This window comes from Enhydra lutris, unplaced genomic scaffold (genome assembly GCF_002288905.1).
Source record: "Enhydra lutris kenyoni isolate GAN:26980312 unplaced genomic scaffold, ASM228890v2 scaffoldscaffold38, whole genome shotgun sequence".
Classification (NCBI taxonomy): Eukaryota; Metazoa; Chordata; class Mammalia; order Carnivora; family Mustelidae; genus Enhydra; species Enhydra lutris.
The window spans coordinates 2,458,196-2,477,377 of record NW_019154122.1 but is presented as its reverse complement, the minus strand read 5'-3'; the positions used below and the strand labels follow the sequence as shown (position 1 = coordinate 2,477,377).

The window sequence follows — 19,182 nt, the reverse complement described above, 5'->3', positions numbered from 1 at the left end:
GATTGAAATTCCAAGTTCATCTCTTTCCTGTTGGGTGACCACATACAGGTTAATTTGGGCTCCCGAGCCTGTTTCCTCATCTGCAAAACAGGGACAACAGAACTCATCTCATCGGGCTGCGCTCAGGGTGAAATAAAGACAGCCCAACCACTGGCGCTCCGTGCGCTCAGCCCGGGTGGTCGCTGCGGTTCCCCTCGGCCCACTCCCTGCGGGCGGGCGGACCCCAGACCCACTGACAGGTGGGAGGCAGGCCGTGGCGAGGGTAGGACTGATAAAGCCAGTGTCCGACGCGGGGGCCGCATTCGGTCTTGACTGGACCACGGCTAGGTCCGCTCGGCGTGAGCTCCGAGCGCCGAGGACCGAAGCTGCGCGGCCCGGGGGCGGCTAGCGCGGAGCCCGCGCGCCCGCACCACGCGTCCCAGCTCCTCGCGAGCGGCGACCGAGAACCCGGCCCCCCACCCTCAGACACCCTCCTCCCCCGGCCCTGGGGGCGGGGCCTGCAGCCGGCCGCCCCCTCCCTCCTCCCGCTCCCCGCGCTCCCCGCCCCGCTCCGCCGCCGCCGCCGAGGCCCGGAAGGGGCCAGTCGCTTCCGTCTCCGCCAGGGATGCACGGAGGGCGGAGCTGCGGCCCGAGGACGCGACGCGAGCCCAGTTCCGGCGAGGAGGCCGCGCCAGTGACAGCGATGGCGGCGGAGTCGGCGCTCCAAGTTGTGGAGAAGCTGCAGGCGCGCCTGGCCGCGAACCCGGACCCGAAGAAGGTGAGAGAGTGCGCAGCGCGGAGCGGGACGGGCGTTGGCCGCGGCGCGGCTCAGTAACGGTCGCGGGCCCGGGCGCAGCCCCTTCCCGACCGGCCGGGGCCGCGGGGGCTCGGACCCGGAGCCAGGCCCCGCCGGGCTGCGGCCTGGGTCGGCAAGTTCGCGGCCATGGGCCGCTGCCGGCGGGGAGCGGGGGGCTCCCGGCGGGCCCGGGATGGGGGCGCCCGCGGGCTCCCGGCGGCTGGGGCGCGCTCCGTGCGGACGCGGCGGGCCTCCCGGGCCCCCGGAGCCGCTCCCTCGGCGTCCCGGGCCAGCTGCTTCCCGCGGGCGAGCCCGCTGGAGCTGGTCCTCGCCCTGCGAGACGCGCCTGCTGGCTTGGTGTCTTCGGATGTTCGTCCGAGGGAGAGGGAGCCGGTTCTGCTGTGCTCCGGTGGAGTCTAGGCTCGGTGTGCGGTCCTGCGTCTGGGAGAGACGTTTTTTGGGCTTTCCGACTTGATCGCAGAACGTGGACCTTTTCGCTTTCTCAGTATATCCCTTTCAGAACAAAACAGAATACACCTCACGTCCCCTAGCTGTACGTACACCTAAAAACTTGGGTTGCAGTCGGAACAATCAAAACAAAAAAGGTTAGAAGTTGCAGTTCGATTTCCTTTCAGCCTTGATAGAAAGGTAAGAGCTACCTTTTCTCGTTGCTGCGAGTAATGGGCAACCATTTTTAATTGTACTCCGCTTTTTTTTTTTTTGTTTTTTAACTGTTTTTGTTAAGTTGAACGCATTCCTCTCCCCTCCCGACTTTGTTTTATCCAGCTTCTCGGTGTCTGGGAAAGTGTCTGGATGTTAAGAATTTTTTCTTTTACCGAAATACACTGATGAAAACACTTAGGTGTTAGATGTTCTCTGGGAGCACTCTGGCTCAGTGTGCACTTGGGAGAGTTGGATCTCTGAGCCCCAGCGTGCCTTCTGAAGAGGAAGTAATGGAGGGAGCCAGACGAGGTGAAGTGACGGTGAGATTTGAGTTCTCATCCATTTACCAGACATGGACGTTTTTTGCTCCATCTGTTTAAACAGCTCACTCGCCTCTTCCTAGAACCTAAGTCAGGGGGAAGGCCAGGCTTATAGGAGGTGCTCCGTTGATATCAATCACCAGTCTTTACAAGGTTTTTGTGTTTGTTTGTTTGTTTGTTTCCTGAAGGGCTCCTTTCTCTTTTCACCTTGTTCCCAGCCTGTCATAGATGAGGTTTTCCCCCTCTACTTCTAAAGGCTGTGCAAAAGCGTCTCACCATCAGGCCACTTTTTAACTCTTCTCGTATATAACTAGAGCCACTTCTTCAGGAAGCCATTTTAGTTTTAAATCTGAAAACTTAAATACTTTTCATTCTTTGTTATATATTTCATTGCAGCTCCAGTACCTAGTGGCCAGACGCATTTACAAGTTTCTTTTTACAATAACCCTTTGTGGAATCTAATAAATGGTCATTATTTTTTCTTTTTCTAAAAGATTTTATTTATCAGAGAGAAAGTGAGAGAGAGAGAGAGAGAGAGAGCCTGCACAAGCAGGGGGAACAGCAGGCAGAGCAGGCAGAGGAAGAAGCAGGCTCCCTGGAGAGTGAGGAGCCCAATTCAGGACTTGATCCCAGGACCCTAGGATCATGACCTAAGCTGAAGGCAGTCGCTTAAATGACTGAGCCACCCAGTGGTCATTATTTTTGAGCACTGGTTGGTTTTCCTTAACACTGTAGGTTTGTGACTGATTTTTAAATCCTTAAAGCAGTATTATGTTCTACTCCCTCCCCTACCAGTCTGGTCTTTAATACTATTAAGGTTTTTTTTTTTTTATTTTTTTTTATTTGATAGAGACAGAGATCACTAACAGGCAGAGAGGCAGGCAGAGAAAGAGGGGGAAGAGCAGGCTCCCTGCTGAGCAGAGAGTCCAATGCGGGGCTCAATCCCAGGACCCTGAGATCATGACCTGAGCCGAAGGCAGAGGCTTTAACCACTGAGCCACCCAGGTGCCCTACTATAAGGTTTTTAAAAAAAAAAAAAAAAAAGGATCAGGTAGTATCTGTAGTCATTTTCCCATTACAGTTTAAATTTTGAAGTAGTCTTTCTAGTAATTGATGTGCATGAAGTTTCAAATTAGGAAAAGGCATGTTGGGATTTCATCCTACTTGAATTACTAGTGACCATTACGACTGCTTGGGCTTTCACTTGCCAGGGAGCAAATCATCCTAAACTTCTGGTTTTGCATTATGAAGATGAGAAAGTGTTGGGAGATCGTTTTTGCAAAGAGCACAGTAGTTGACATTCACAAGTGAGCTAACTGCAGAGGGAAAACTGCAAGCTGGCACACCGGCTTTCTTCTCAGCCTTGTTTTAACCCAACAAGCTCCCACAGGTTGTTCTTGAAATTACAAGATGATTATATGGCAGTAATGAGTTTGCAACTAACTCATGATTTCAAACCATTATTAGCCAAAGGGTTGATTCCAGACCTATGTTCATGGATTTCCTTGCATTAAGTGTTGGCATTTAACTGTGACTTTTAGTGCGAAGTCCATCGGTGATCTGGACTTACGTGGGGCAAAGGTATCAGACACCAGGGTCCCTTGGCTCCTACTATTTAATTGGAAACCAGTTTTTTTTTTTTTTAAGATTTTATTTATTTATTTGACAGAGAGAGAGATCACAAGTAGGCAGATAGGCAGAGAGAGAAGGGGAAGCAGGCTCGCTGCCGAGCAGACAGCCTGATGTGGGGCTCGATCCCAGGACCCTGAGATCATGACCTGAGCCAAAGGCAGCGGCTTAACCCACTGAGCCAGCCAGGTGCCCCTGGAAACCAGTTTTTATGGGTGGTAGAGTTACTTGCCCTGTGTTATATTTTGAATGTGAAAACAGGAACACAGTTTGATAGCAAGTGGAGAACAAGGGGTCAACATTATGAACATCTTTTGCTCTTTGGGTTGAAAGAGTGCAAAGGACAACTGAGATTCCTGAGCATGTACCATGCAAATGTTTGGCATTTCTCAGTGAGCTGTTATCAGTTCTTGCAAACTCTGCAGTTGGTCCCTTGGTTTGATAACAGCAAGTTCCCACCTACCTGAAGATGCCCACAGTGCTTTTACCTTGTTATTGCTTTGTACTTTCTTGAACCTCTTTGAAAATAGAGGGGCTCTGAAGCCATTTTTCTCTTATGTTGTGCTAAGTCACTTTGAAATCTCCAGGGTTTTAGTTTTGTCTGCTTTCAAGTCCCCCTCACTAACCCAAAGCAAAGCAGAAAGGCAGCATTTATATTTCCAATTAGTGTTGGGCTTTGAGATGAACACTTCCTCCATGACTTCTGGCCCCTCCTTATGTGCTGGCTTTGTAGAGGTCCTGGGACTCTCTGTCCCATGGTGACCTCCTTTACTCTGCGGACTCTAAACCATCCAGCAGTGTAATACCGAGGAAGAGCTCCTCTGCTTTGTTTCCAGGCACATGAGCTCCTGTTCTATTTTCTTTTCCTGTTTTCTAAGGATAGTGTTGTGCTGGATGGTTCCTCCCGTCTTTGTAGTTCATGCTGTTGTGGACACACCTACCTGACTTACTAACTCATTCGTCAAGTTACCTAACCTTACTGGGCTTTTTCAATATCTGAAGTGGGGAGAAAAATACCCACTTTATCGAGTTGGCTAATGAGGATGACATAAGGTAACACATGTAAGAACTTAGCGTAGTCACAGACACACAGTAGGTGGTCTATAAATGCCTTCCAGGGAATGGCATTAGTGGGATCAGCCATTTTTAACCTTTACAATGATCCTAAATTTTCCTCTAAGAAAAGGAATTGGCGTTCATTTTTGCACCCATAGCTTGAGTGACAAGAAACACATACATTTTATCCTGAGTTGGTTGGTGGTGGTGATCACATTTGAAGTGGAGGATAATTTTCATTCAACTACGAAGGTGAAACTCCCTGGATATACTACTTGGCTTCTCATTTGTTCCCAGCCAAACAAGACTATCACTTGTGATCCAGTTGCTCTGCCTGGAGATGAAGTTCAGTAATTATTGAAGTAGAATGACCAGAAAAACATATTTGCTACTCCACCTAATAGCAATATGGCATACTAATTATAGCCTGCGCTGTACATGGAAAAAGAACAGATCTTGTTATCTGGTGCTTTAAATGTGAAAGTAGTCACAGTTAATCTGTTTTGAACTATTTGTACTTTGCACCACTCCTTGAATGGTAAGTATGTTTCTACACATGTAAACATTTCCTGAAAAGAGGCATAGCCAGTCAGGACTTTGGGTAGGAGTGCAGTAAGTAGGAATTATCTGGGGACTGTCTGGGTGATGATCAAGGGTAGACCTTTGGAGAGCTCACAGTTGATGAATGAAATGATTAATAATCGTGTATTTTTAAAAAACAACTTTAGTGAGCTTTTCTAGTGTTCTAGGCACTATGGCCAAGGACTACACGTGGTTTGTCTGAATCCTCACAGCTTGTAAAGTTGTAAAGGGACAGGATCAGTTCCTGTTTTGCAGACGAAGTAACTGAGGTTCAAGCTGGTTAGTGACTTGCCCAAGATCAGTAGCAGGGAGACGACAGGACCAAACGGAAGCCTGCCTCCGGCTCCGGACTCTGTCTCAACAGCGCTGCGCTCCTGATTTTGACCTAGTTTTACGACTCTAGAAAGGAAATGTGGCCAATCCCAGATCACTTTTCTAATCTACCCAGACATTTTGTGTTCACAGTTTGTACCAGCAAACCTCTGATTCTGACATCTTGAAATTGGTCTTGAAATTCCCACTTGTATCAAAAAAAACAAAAAACAAAAAAACAAAACAAAACAAAAACAAAAAAAAACACCCCCAATTTTGTTAAACTGTGACTCTTCCTGGAAACAGGTTACCCTTTTCCTAGAGAAACCTCTTCTCCTTTTCACTTTCCTCTGTGGTGGGTCCACAGGTGATTTCCCTAAGTTAACATCTTTCTAGAAATTATTCTGTCTCAACTGGAGCAATGATAGTTGTTGATGACTTTTATTCGAGTTGGTAGGTTTGGTTCTCTAAGTCTTATCCCCCCATACCTCCCCACTCTCCACCCTCCATCCCCTCCCGAATGTTACATAGTAGTTGAAAGCAGGGAATCTAAAGCCACAGACCTGAGGACATCTGGCCCTTCTTGCATCCTGGGGCAAGTAACTTAACTTCTCTGAGCCTGTTTTCATGCTTGTAAAATAGAGATAATAACCATACTTACTACTGTACAACACACAGAACTTAGTAAGCACTTAACCATCGTATTATTATTTGTTCCAGTGAATGATTATGAGGTTATAGAAATTAACACTTATTTTATTCTCTCTGCAGCTCTTGAAATATTTGAAGAAACTCTCCACCTTGCCTATTACAGTAGACATTCTTGCGGTAAGAAGTGTTAGATATTATATAACTATATTCCATCCCCCTCCCACTGGAGAGATTGTACAATAAGTTTAAAAGCATGGGCTTTGAAAGTGAAAGAACGTTTCCAGACACAAGGCCACATATTGTATGGTTCTATTTAGGTGAAATGTCCAGAATAGGCAGATCCATAGACGGATGGTAAGGGGTGGGGGAAATGGGGAGGAACGGCATTTCTTTTTAGGGTTATGGAAATGTTCTGGAACTAGTAGTCATTGTTGTGCAATATTGTGAGTGTCTTGGAAACCAATAAACTATATACTTTAAAAAGGTTAAAGTGAGCTTTGCGCAGTGACGGTATTATAGCCAATGAGGTTTATCCACGGTGTGATTATTGCTAATTGAAAATAAAATGGTTAAAACGATGAATTTTATCTTAAAATTAAAAAAAAAATTTAGCTTTGGCATCAACTAGTCCTGGATTCAGATCCAGGTTCTATGACTTCAGGCTGTTCTTCCATGTCAAACAGACCAGATTCCTGCCTCACAGAGTTACTGTGAGGACTCACTGAGATTTGTATGCAGAAGCTCTCCGATCAGTGCCTGACACCTGCTGGAATCACTCTTGTTATTTATTGTTATAGTTGTAGAAGTGTTTTAGTACACTGTTTTCCACTTCTGAGGTGGTGTGCTTTGCTACTGTGTGTCATTAGAGGTTTGAGGCATAAACACAAAGTAATTTTGTACTGAGACTTGCAAGGTATGTTTTAGGAAGGAGTTTCTCCAAGCAAGGGGCCTTATTTCCTTAGAAAGTTGCTGAGCGAAGTTCTGCAAACGTGTAACAATTCTTCTGTCAAATCTGCAGGAGACAGGAGTTGGGAAAACAGTAAATAGCTTACGAAAACACGAGCATGTTGGAAGTTTCGCCAGGGATCTGGTGGCCCAGTGGAAGAAACTGGTTCCTGTGGAACGGTAAGAACATTATTCTGTAGGTTTGTTCAACTTCATGATTAAATCTGGTACTTGGAGTGTTTATAGACCCTTCTTATTTAAAATATTTATTTTGGGGGTGTCTGGGTGGCTCAGTCCGTTAAGTGTCTGACTCTTAGTTTCAGCTCAGGTCATGCTCTCAGGGTCCTGGGATTGAGCCCTGTGTCTTTTCAGCTCTGTGTTCAGCACGAGTCTGCTGGAGATCCCTCTCCTCCCTCTGCTCCACCCCTGCTAATGCTCTCTCACTCTCTCTAAAACAAATAAAATCTTTAAAAACAAATAAAATATTTATTTTGCCTTGATTATAAAAATAATCAGTGATCATTATTTAGGATTTTAAATTTAGGATTTTAAAAAATACTAAAAAGTTAGAAATTAGAATAAAAATTTCTTACAGTTCTTCCATCCAAACATAAACATTATTAACATTTTGATATGTTTCTTTCTACCCTCTTTTTATTTATTTTTAATTAAATTTATTTTTTTACGATTTTTATTTATTTGAGAGAGCAGGGAGCTGGATTTGGGGCTTGATCCAGAACCCCAGGGATCATGACCTGAGCTGAAGGGAGGCGCTAAATCTACTGAGCCACTCAGGACCCTACCCTCTTTGTAAAAGACATTTTTATATAGTTGTGAACAAACTATATAAACAACCACTCCTTTTTTTAGGTAATAAGTTAAATATGTCCCCATGTTGAAATTTTCTTTTTCCAATTTTTAAAAAGATTTTATTTATTTGAAAGAGCATGAGCAGGAGCAGAGGGACAAGCAGACTTCTTGCTGAGCAGAGAGCCCCATACAGAGCTTGATCCCAAGACCCTGGGATCATGATCTCAGCCCAAGGCAGATGTTTAACTAACTGAGCCACCCAGGCTTCTCTGTGTTGAAAATTTTTGAAACATTTTTCATGTCCTCAAGATATTTGATCTTGGGGCGCCTGGGTGGCTCAGTCGTTAAGCATCTGCCTTAGGCTCAAGTCATGGTCCCAGGGTCCTGGGATCGAGCTCCACATCGGGCTTCCTGCTCATCGGGAAGCCTGCTTCCCCCTCTCCCACTCCCACTGCTTGTGTTCCCTTTCTCGCTGTGTCTGTCTCTGTCAAATAAATAAAATGTTAAGGGAAAAAAGAAAAGATATTTGATCTTTTTGTCCTGCAGTTAAATGCATCATTTTCTGTTTTTTGAATTATTTGAATTTTCCCAGTCTCAAACCTTAGTTGAGTATCTTTGAGCAGGATCCATTCATCCTCTTCCCAAGACCTTGTTTCTAACTCTGCATCCTTTTCATCTCTTTTTGTGAGTTCAGGTTCTGTGACTTTGTCCTCTGAACAAGGATTACACTGAGATTTATATCTGCTCTGTCTGCTTCTTTTTTTTTTTTTTTTTTTTTTTTTTTAATTGTAGAAACACTGAGCCTGATGAACAGGACTTTGAGAAGAGCAATTCCCGAAAGCGCCCCAGGGATGCGGTTCAGAAGGAGGAGGAGATAGAGGGAGACTACCAGGAAAACTGGAAAGCCTCCAGTAGCCAATCCTATAGCCCTGATCACAGGCAGAAAAAACACAGAAAACTCTCAGAACCCGAGAGAACTCACAAAGTGTCCCACGTTCCAGAGAGGAGAGATGAGAGAAAGAGGTGCCATAGAGTTTCACCGGTTTATTCTTCAGACCATGAATCTTCTGATTATGGCCATGTTCAGTCCCCTCCATCGTCTGCCAGTCCCCATCAGATGACCATGGACCATTACAGATCCTTGGAGGAGGACCATGAGCCCTTTGTTCCACACCAGAAACCTGGGAAAGGCCATAGTAATGCCTTTCAGGACAGACTGGGGATTAGTCAGGACCGACACGTGGGGGATTCCCAGGGGAAAGGGGCTGTAAGTCAGAACAAGGAGCACAGATCTTATAAGGAAAAACGTCCGGCGGATGCTAGGGGAGATGGGAAGTTATCTTTGAGCAGAGAGAAATCACACAAGGCCATCTCCAAAGAGGAAAACAGAAGGCCACTCTCAGGGGACAGCACGAAGGAGAAGCTGCCCTCCAGTGGAGTCAAGAAAGAGAAGGAGAAAGAGGGCAGCTCCAAGAAGAAGCTTTTACCACCCTTGGAAGTTGCTTCAGACAACCACCTTAAAAACAAGCCAAAGCACAAAGATGCAGAGAAAACCAAAACGGACAAAAACAAGCAGAGTCTCGACAGCTTAGACATAGGAAAGGGGGTGGGAGACCCGCTGCCCAAGATGAAAGACCGGGTTTCTAACAACCTAAAGACTTCAGAAGGGAAAGTAAAATCTTCTCATTCAGACAGAAAGTCTGTGGGCTCCCTCGCCAAGGTCGAGGAGGCAGAGATGGACGATGAATTTGAGCAGCCCACTATGTCTTTTGAGTCATATCTCAGCTATGACCAGCCCCGGAAGAAAAAGAAAAAGATTGTGAAAACTTCAGCCACCACTCCTGGAGAAAAAGGACTAAAAAAAAATGATTCAAAAAGCACGAATAAAAACTTGGACTCAGTTCAGAAATTACCTAAAGTGAATGAAAACAAGTCAGAGAAACTACAGCCAGCTGGAGCCAGTTCAGCCAAGCTGAAAAAGGTAAGCCCTTCCGCCACCGGGTGGCTTCCCAGCTGGAGCATCTGGCCCTGTAGAGCTCCCAGGACCTGTCCCGCCTCTGTTCAGCTTGGCTGGCTTTTACGTGGCTTGTTGAATTTCAGTTTCCGGGCCTCTCTGGCAGGGCAGCTAGCCGCCAAGGTGCGTATTTCCTGCATTTGTTCTATCCTGCTGGGCCTGTCTCTCCATTTCCTGCCTTCCGTGGTATCAAACCTAGCTGGCAGCCCCTCTCCAGCCTGGGTCTGCTCGTGAAGTTGTCTTCCTCGTTCGCACTGCTGGGAATGGGCCGTAAGGCGGAGAGCTGTGCTCTTACACAGGGGCTGTCCACTCACTGGTCTGGTCTTTGCAGGTCCCCATGGACACCTTGCCAGTGTTGCCAGACCTCCCATTACCCATGATACACGCCAATTACCGGCCACTTCCTACCCTGGAATTGATGTCCTCCTTCCCACCAAAGCGAAAAGGTAATTTTCTGTATCCTTGTTTAACTAGAAAAAGATTTTAACAATTTATTCCCGGTATCTTAAGATTTGGGTGCACTTAATAGCCTCCCTGGCTCTGGAGTTTGACGGCTTTTGGGTTTAAATCCCAGCTCTGGCTTCTACAGGTTCTATGAACTGGCGTAATAATTTCCTTAGACTTCAGTTTCATGTGCTAGAAGTGGGCACAGTAATGGTATCTGCCTCACAAGTCTGTTCAGTGGATTAAAAGTGATGATGCTGGTAAAGCTCTTAACTTGGGTTTTCCCACATAGGGAGTGTTTGGTAAATCTTAGCTGTGCTGTTACTAGCTGCCCTTTATTCTTTTACGTTCTGTATGGGCTTTTTATCTTAAAAAAAAAAAAAATTCTGTTCTTAATAGCACAAGAATTAGAAGCCACGTAAGTGTCCCTCGGCAAGAGACAATCACTATAGTTCATCCGCACAGTGGCCTCCTCTACAGCTGTGATAAGTGTGGACAGACTTTGTCTGATACGGGATGATTTCTAGAATACGGTAAATGAAAGAACAAGGACAGTGGTGTTACTGGTGAAAATGGAATAAAATGCACATTTGTTTATTTTTGCACAGACTTGGAGGAATACACAGAACTGGTAGCATTAGTTGCCTTTGAGAAAAGGCACTGGGAAGCCGTGGAAGGACAAGAGAAGGAGCTCTCCCTGCGGAGCTCAGTGCCCTTTGTAACGCGCAGTCCTGTCTTCCTTGCCCTGCAGCGCTGTCTTCACCCCAGGAAGAGGAGGAAGCTGGATTCACTGGACGAAGAATGAATTCTAAGATGCAGGTGTATTCTGGCTCCAAATGTGCCTATCTCCCCAAAATGATGACCTTGCACCAGCAATGCATCCGGGTACTTAAGAACAACATTGATTGTAAGTCACGTGCTTTTCTCCTGCTCTTAAATACATTGTGGCACTGGGACCTCACCATTGGGTGGCTTGGCCAATATTCACCACTTTCACCTTTGATTCTCTGCAGCAATCTTTGAAGTGGGTGGTGTCCCGTATTCTGTTCTTGAGCCTGTTTTGGAGAGGTGTACGCCTGATCAGCTGTACCGCATAGAGGAGTACAACCACGTGAGTATCCTGTTCGGGGCAGGGAAGGCCATTTTCTGGCCCGTGTCTCCAGAACTAGCTTCGCCTCTGAGTCTGCAGCGGGGGAAGGGCAGGCAGCGGGGTGGTTTCACTGTTCTGGGCAGGCTGGTTTGCCTGCGCGCCTTGAAACATGCATATTTTTAGCACCTGCTCCTGGCATCCGATCAAGATGGGCTTCAGAAGGAGCAGAGAAACACTGCCCACCCTTCTCTTGCCCAGTCACAGAGGGCAGGGGAGAATTGGGCGGCATAGCCTTCAGAGCCAGGGCAGGGACAGAGCTTTGTGAACCAGGGACAGGCGTCTGGTGAATATAAAAGCACAGGGACACCTGGTGCCTCAGTCGGTTGAGCAGCCGACTCTTAATTGCAGCTCACGTCATGATCTCAGGGATGTGAGATCGAGCCCCATGTCGGGCTCTGTGCTACGCATGGAGTCTGCTTGAGATTCTCTCTCTGCCTCTGTCCCCTTCCCTCCCAACTTTAAAAAAAAAGAAGAAAGAAAACACAGATTTGCTAGGAGTCTCCTAGAGACATCCCGGTGTGACCAAATGTCTTTCTGACTATGCTGGGACACAGTCATTTGGTTGCTTTAGGGGGCTGTCTCCAGTTCTGGGGCTCATTTTGGATGTGTCATCATCTCAGTCCTCCCTGTCACTGGTTTCCTAAAGGAAGAGCCTGGTCTCATCTGGTTTCTGAATTGTCTTCTCTCACCCCACAGCCCCCAAAAGCAGCCAGTATAGCACCTCACATTTAACAGTGCTTTATTTAATATGGTGATTTTTTTTTCTAGAACCATGGTTTATTTTAATACAACACTACTACTGTGAAGACCAAAAAACCATGAGGAAGGTGGTCACCCCGAAGTGATTAAGATGGAAAAGAGCTGTGTCAGACTGCTTGCATATAAATGATGCCCTGGTTCTGATTTTAGGTATTAATTGAAGAAACAGATCAATTATGGAAAGTTCATTGTCACCGAGACTTTAAGGAAGAAAGGCCTGAAGAGTATGAGTCGTGGCGGGAGATGTACCTGCGGCTTCAGGATGCCCGGGAGCAGCGGCTGCGAGTGCTGACCAAGAATATCAGATCTGCACATGCCAATAAGCCCAAAGGTGATGGGCGAGGGGACCCCAGCAGGACGGGGCGGGCTGGTGAAACATGGAGCCCTGGGCTCCTGTTGGCCGCGGGGCCTTAGCAGGCCGGGCTGAGGTGGCCTCCAGGTCCTAAATCTGTCTTGCTTGTGCAGAAATGGGGCAGGGACAGCTGTATCTTCTGCCACCACACCTACTGTCTAGAGGGATTTTCGGGGTTAGCAATCCCCTGGCTTTGGGGGCACCTGAAGAGCCTTTATCTCTTAATAGCATAGATCAGTAAAATCACAGTAGCATCTCCGCTCAAAAAGGAGGTACTGATGTCCCTATTTCTCATCAGGCCGACAAGCAAAGATGGCCTTTGTCAACTCTGTGGCCAAACCGCCTCGTGATGTTCGACGGAGACAGGAGAAGTTTGGAACTGGAGGAGCAGCTGTGCCTGAGAAAATTAGGTCAGCTCTTGGCAGCTTTCGGGTTTCTGTGCGCTGGGGGAAAAGAGCCCCAGTAGCTTGTCACTCTGCCCTACAAGGCAGGCCAGGGGCAGGAAGTGATTCATTTTTGGGGTGAGAGCATGGCCTTGCAGAGTGGATTTTGGAGGCCGACTTTGGCCAGCTCAGCCCTTGACACTGCCCGCTTTCCCCGCCTTCCCCCCAACCTCGGCCTGTCCCAGGCCTCCACGTCCGTGACTGCAGTGTTGTCGGATAATTACTGCTGCTGCTCAGGGGGTTAAGATGAAATGGAGATCAGGACCTGGCTTCTGGGGGATGCGCCCTTGGGCTTTCCCTTTCTCCATTTAAACAAACCACGTTCCTGGGGCTCCCGGCTGGCTCAGTCATTGGAGCATACGACTCCTGATCTCGGGGTCATGAATTTGGTAGAGATTACTTGAAAACAAAAATAACAAGAGTAAAGCATGCTGCTGCAAGGACTGCATGAGCTCAGTCGCACTAGCATTTTCAGATTGACGCCGTCCTCTCCGTGCCACCGTCAGAATCTGGGGCGCGCGGGTCGGCTGCGCAAAGCCAGCGGAGGGGGTCTTCCTCAGACAGGCCAGCCCCAGGCTGCCGGTGCAGAGGGCAGATTTCTCACACTGGGGCCTAACCCGCTGGTGCTGTGTTGCAGGATCAAGCCGGCCCCGTACCCCTCGGGGAACAGCCACGCCCCGTCGGGCAGCGGCAGCAGCTTTAGCACCAGCCTGGAGGAGCCGGCCTACGATGGCCCGAGCACCAGCGGGGCCCACTTGGCTCCCGTGCTCAGCACTGTTTCCTACGATCCTAGGAAGCCGACTGTGAAGAGTAAGTAACTCGGGCTTCATGCTCGGGGATCTCAGAACCGGTGTTTGAGGCTTTTGGGGTCCCGGCCGCTGCATCCTGCTCTGTGTGCTCAACGAGGCTCGTGTCCGAGGCTCTGCCCGCAGCTTCTCTAAATGCCGGTGCCTCCTTCCCCCGCTCTGTGCCTGATACACGAGTGTCTTCCCGATAGCGATCTTAGTGAATATTCATTTTGGCACTCTGCTTTTTTTTTTTTTTTTTTTAAACCTGAACATAAGTCTGTTTCACCAGGCAATAACTTGGGGTTCATAACTAGTACTGTTAACTGCTGAACGACCCTCCGTCTGGAGGGTGTATGACCTATAACCCCCAGCTTCCAAATATTTATTTTTTATACCTAGTTTCATGTATTTTGTATTTTATTAAGTGTGTTATTACCACAGACTATGTCCAGTATTCTAAGGGGGTTTCCTCCCCTAAAAGCAGGCTTGTATATTCACACCAGTGTCCCTGGGCAGGTAGAGGTCCTGGCGTGAGCTTTGGCTGTGCTCAGGTGAATCACGTAGGAGGGCAGGCCAGCGTCCTTAGGTGGGGTCTACCTTGAGCTCCTCTCGGACCTGTGGCTGCCCTGGGTGGAGGCGACTGAGAGGGCTGCTTTTCGCTGGTTCGGGTGTTGGTGAGGCAGAGTGAAATTGTGTCTGAGAACGGCCGTGAGAGTCGGGAGGCCGTGAATCCCAGTTCTGCCGCCTACTGCACAACTGGGGGCTTGCAGAGGTGGTCGCAGGTAGAGCTGGGGATGGTTTCGGGTCCGGTGGGCGCTCTGGAAGCCGAGCTCTGTGCTGCTCTTCTGTGCTGGGAGAGGAGAACCTCGTACCCTTTGTCTGCTGGTGCGGAGCCGAGAGCAGCAGGGCTTGGCCTTGACGGTGTGTGTCTAAACTATTTCTCTTCTCACAGAAATTGCCCCAATGATGGCCAAGACGATTAAAGCTTTCAAGAACAGGTTCTCCCGACGATAAACTGAGGACTTGCCTGGGAGACGAAACTGGCGGGGAGGAGTACCAGGACAGTGGGGGTTGGGGAATGGAACTTCCAAAGGAGACCAGGATCCTTTGCTTGGAGGCACCATTTGGTCTCGGAACCCTGCCCGGCCCGCAGGTGTTGCCCCTCTGAGCCTGTGCGCGCCGCAGCCACTGCCTCCCGGCCTGGAGAACACTTCAGAATTCTGAAGAAGATGTGAAGCCTCAGTCTTACTGAGGATTTTAAGGTCAATTATACTTTTGTTGTTAATTAGCTTCTTTGTAAACTATAAGACATAGTTTTAATTAATAAATATTGCCCCCAGATTGTATTTATATTACCCCAGTATTTTTTTTTCTTTTTTTTTTTTTAGGTCCTCTACCATACACTTAGCCTTTTATTTTCAGGGTCCTTTATTAAAGTTAGAGTAAAAACCTAGTGAAAGCCATTCCCCTGTCCCAGATCAGCCTCCCTAAGTGGACTCTGGTCCAGAGGGAGGGCTGGGTGTCCTCAGAGCTTGTGTGGTGCCTGCTGCACAGAGGGCCAAGAGTGGGTCCTGGGCTGCCTGTCCTGGAGGGGCGCCTCGATATAGAGACCGGAAGTGTTCAAGGCAGACCCCTCGCCTCTGAGGCCCTTCTCAGTGTTGCTTTGAGTTCCTATGCAGGTGCATCTCTTTCTTCTTCATTAAATAGTATTTATTAAAGGAGGTTATTTGTAAAGGTCTAGAGTCTTTTCCCTATCCTTTTTGCCAGTTCCCACTTTTTAGAGGCTCACTAGAGGACACAGAGCCTTGGGGGATCGATTTGCACAGAACCCCAACATTTTTACGATATACAATTTCTGATTCAAAACTTTAGGGACTTTTTTTTCCTCCCCTGTTTTTCCTTCTCCCCCCAGCAAGGGGAGCACACATGGCAGGGCTTTCTGTGCCCCCCCCCAATTCAACTAAGTCTAAGACGCCAGCACTTTAATCTCCCGTTCCCTGTGAACTGCTAGCAGAAGTGAGTGGTTTTAAAAGTTGTAATGCTGTGTTCAAAATTGGTTTTGTTTTGCCTTTCTTTAAAAGATAAGATCATGTGATTGAAAGAGCACAAGAATTCGCTATGTTTTGCAGAGAACTTTGTAGATGAAGCGCTCTCTACTTTTTAAGTGTTTAAGCCAGAATTTGAGGCCAGGGGAATGGCCAACTTAGGGAAAGTGTCTGAGCTGTAGTGTCAGGACGGGGGAGAGCCGCAAGGACACCCACTAGGTTTGGGAAGGGAGACTCACTTTCAAGCTGACACAGGAGCAAGATCAGCCCTTAGGAGGGCAGCGTCAGTGCCTTTCTCGGCTGTGGACGAGCACCGATCTCGCAGGAACCCACTTGGTTGTGACCCAGGGGGGAAGACGTGCTGTATACACTTGAGGTGCCCGTCCTTAAGATGCCTGAGCAGTAGGCGGAGGGCATGGTTCACAGGACGGCCTCAGGAGCTCGGCAGTGAGTCCCTTTGACCAGCTCCCTAACAGCCCAGAACAGGGAGTCCACTGTTTTTAACCGTCCCGCAGACTTCAGGCTGACTGAAGATTCCAGAGCGAGCAGAGACGCTGTGCGGCCAAAGCTGCAGTGTCGGGTGTGCATGGTGCACAGGCTGCCTGTTCCAGCAGGACAAGAGTAGTGCCGTGTTTTCATCTGCTGTGTTTCTGAATTGGGTAAATCACTCTTTCTCCTGCTTGTCTGTCTTACCATTCCACCCCCAGCCCTGGCCCGCTCTGCAAAACTGGTATCAGGAAGCCTCTTCCCTAAAGCCAAATGAACATCCGAGCCGGGGCCAGACAGCTGTGGCCTGGAATAGCTCCCTGTGGGTGTCCACCAGCTCGAGTTTGTCTCTTAGCTGTGTGTTCAAGTCTTTGTCATTGAAACCAGTTTTTCCTACTGCAGATTCAGTTGTGCAGGATCTCATCTCCTTTATTAGGAGTTTTTAGGCAGGGAGGGAAGGAAGGACACATTTGTTCGTGCCACCATCGCCGCCCATTTTTAGCACATACAGGTTTTTTGATCTGCCCTGTTTGCCTAGAGCCAGATCTTTCCCTCCTCCCCTCTCCGAGCGTGTCTGCATCAGGGATGTGACTTGGTGAGAAGAGTAAGGAGGGCAGAGGAAAAGCCGAATTTCTGAGCAACCTTCTCACCTGGTTATTGAAGTGGCTGCAGAGCAGACACACAGGACGATGTTGAACCTTTGGTCTCATTTGTGAAAACGTGTGCAATTGTTTTCCTGTGCTACACTACATACAGATCACCAAATTACAAATTAGCCCTTTGTGATCCTTGGTGTAATGAGCAGTTTCTTTGGGGCTTTCTCTTTCCGGGAAGTGGGAGGGAAAGGAGCAAGGTATCATCCTGCTCTTCATTTGTATTTTGGTCCCAAAATGTAAATACAATTTTCTATGTTACTTTTTTGTGGTAACTACCAAGATGAATATTTTAATTAGATAAGTTATATGAAAAGGAAGGAAAATTCCATGTCTAAATAAAAAAAAACAAACAAACCCCATATACTGTGGTTTTTTTTTTCCTTTCTCCCTTACTGTGTCTGAGAATAGCAGTTGGTCACCAAGGGTCTGGTTCCTGGGCTGTGTGGCAGAGATTTTAATCCCTGGACGGGGCTCCGTAAAGGATGTTGGATTTCTGTAGCGAAGTGGGACTGGGGATGGGAATTCTGGGGTGGGGGGGGCAGGGGAGAACCCTTGAGCAAAGGGAGGAACCTCAGATGACAAGTACCTCCTGGGACTGAGACATTAACCCTGTATTACAAGCAGAAGCTGGGGCTCAGCGGGGAGATCATGCAGCCCACCTGCAGCAAAGGAAAAGGTGAGAAACGCAGGTTCTCTGGCTGCAGAGTGGGTACCACTCCACCTGTCAGTGCCTGGGGCGTGTGAAGGACCCAGGGGAGTCTCCTCTGTCTTCAGGGACTTCCCAACGAGAGCATAATGACAACTGACACAGAAAGGTCACGTCAGCAAGAACTTCAGGCCCTGCCCATTGGCCTTGGCTGGCAGGACCTTCAGCCTCTGGCTAGTGGAGCCCAGGGCTTGGTGGCAGCCTCTGCATACATTATCTTTTTTTTTTTTTTTTTTTTTTTTTTGAGGAGTGAGATCACTAGCCTCGGAGGGGTGATAGTGCGAGAGGGAGGATCTTAAGCAGACTCCGTGCTGAGCAGGGAGGCCAACATGGGGCACCATCTCACCACCTTGGGATCAGGATTTGAGCCATAACCAAGAGTAGACACTCAACTGACTCAGCCACCCAGGCGCCCCTGTGTTGGATTGGATCTTCCATCAAACCTACATCATCTCCCAGAAGCACATTTTTATTATCCTTCTCTCCTAAAGAGGCATTCTTGGTGTATGGCCTTAACTTTCCCCAACCTTTACTGGATCGAATGCTCACCGTAAGACGTTACCATGCATTTGAAGTAAATTATGGAATGTGGTATCTGATGGATGATTTTCCCGGAGTTTGTAAGTTAGTACCTTGTTCTTTACTCATTAATTCAACATTTGCTGAGCCAGAACCTGGATGAGACCTTGGGATACAGAGAAGCACACACGTCCGGCAGGCAGTTAGATAAGAGTAACCACCCAGCACGTGGCAGGCACCCTCAGACTCACCTACATTGTCTCAGTGATCATAGTGATCTTTCCAGGTCACTGGAAAGGTCACTTTCCAGGGCCCATTTTTAAAACGAGAAGACTGAAGCATAAAGAAATTAAGAATGTGTGCAAGCTCACACAGTCGGTGAGCAGGGTGCTGTGTGCTGGCCGGACTCCCAAGCACAGGTGGTCAGTCACATTTAACCATCTATACAATCACACACACCCACGTTAGGCCAAACCCCAACGCCAAAAAACACCCTAATCGTGGCGAACAGTGATTTCTTCTCTCTGCTGCACGTAACTAATGCCCAGAACACCACTCTGGCTGGCACATCACCTTGACAGATGCCCCCTCGCAGACACTCTCCCCTCGGGTTCCACATCCACTCGGGTCTCTTGATTCTTTTCCCAAATGGTGAAACGGGCAGTCTGTCTTCACAGGCCCCCAGACTTCTCTTTCTGTGATGCCTACTGTCTCAATCCCTTTCAAAATCCTCTGTGGAAAGGGCAAGCCACTGAAAATGTTATATAGCTACACCCGTGTTTCTCAAGTATAGAATTTCTGGAGTTGGGGGCCTAATGTGCACATTGAAAAAGATGAAAAATTTTAAAAACCCCAAGCAATTCTTAAAATGTACATTAAAAAGTTTGAGAAAAAAAAAAAAAAAAGTTTGAGAACTGCTCTGGCTCATTGGCCGCAGACAGTTTACAAGCTCTTTGCAGCGGACCCATGGGTCAGAGCTGGGAAGTTTACACATTCCGTGACACAGCCCACACTTTGCTCCCATCCTGTGTCACTGAATCAGAGAGACATGGTCCCTGCATTCCTGGAGCTTCCATC

At 48.0% G+C, this 19,182-nt stretch overlaps 1 protein-coding gene across 1 annotated transcript; it reads left to right on the top strand.

Moving 5' to 3' along the window:
* The first annotated feature begins 540 nt into the window (after nucleotides 1-540).
* Nucleotides 541-17,233, top strand: LOC111154743 (elongin A). The gene is made up of 11 exons (XM_022514625.1): nucleotides 541-757; nucleotides 6,109-6,165; nucleotides 7,007-7,113; nucleotides 8,536-9,724; nucleotides 10,089-10,203; nucleotides 10,953-11,108; nucleotides 11,215-11,312; nucleotides 12,261-12,441; nucleotides 12,761-12,872; nucleotides 13,543-13,715; nucleotides 14,646-17,233. The coding sequence occupies exons 1-11, from the start codon at nucleotides 605-607 to the stop codon at nucleotides 14,705-14,707; spliced, it is 2,403 nt and encodes an 800-aa protein (XP_022370333.1). The 5' UTR covers nucleotides 541-604; the 3' UTR covers nucleotides 14,708-17,233.
* The last annotated feature ends 1,949 nt before the right edge of the window (nucleotides 17,234-19,182 follow it).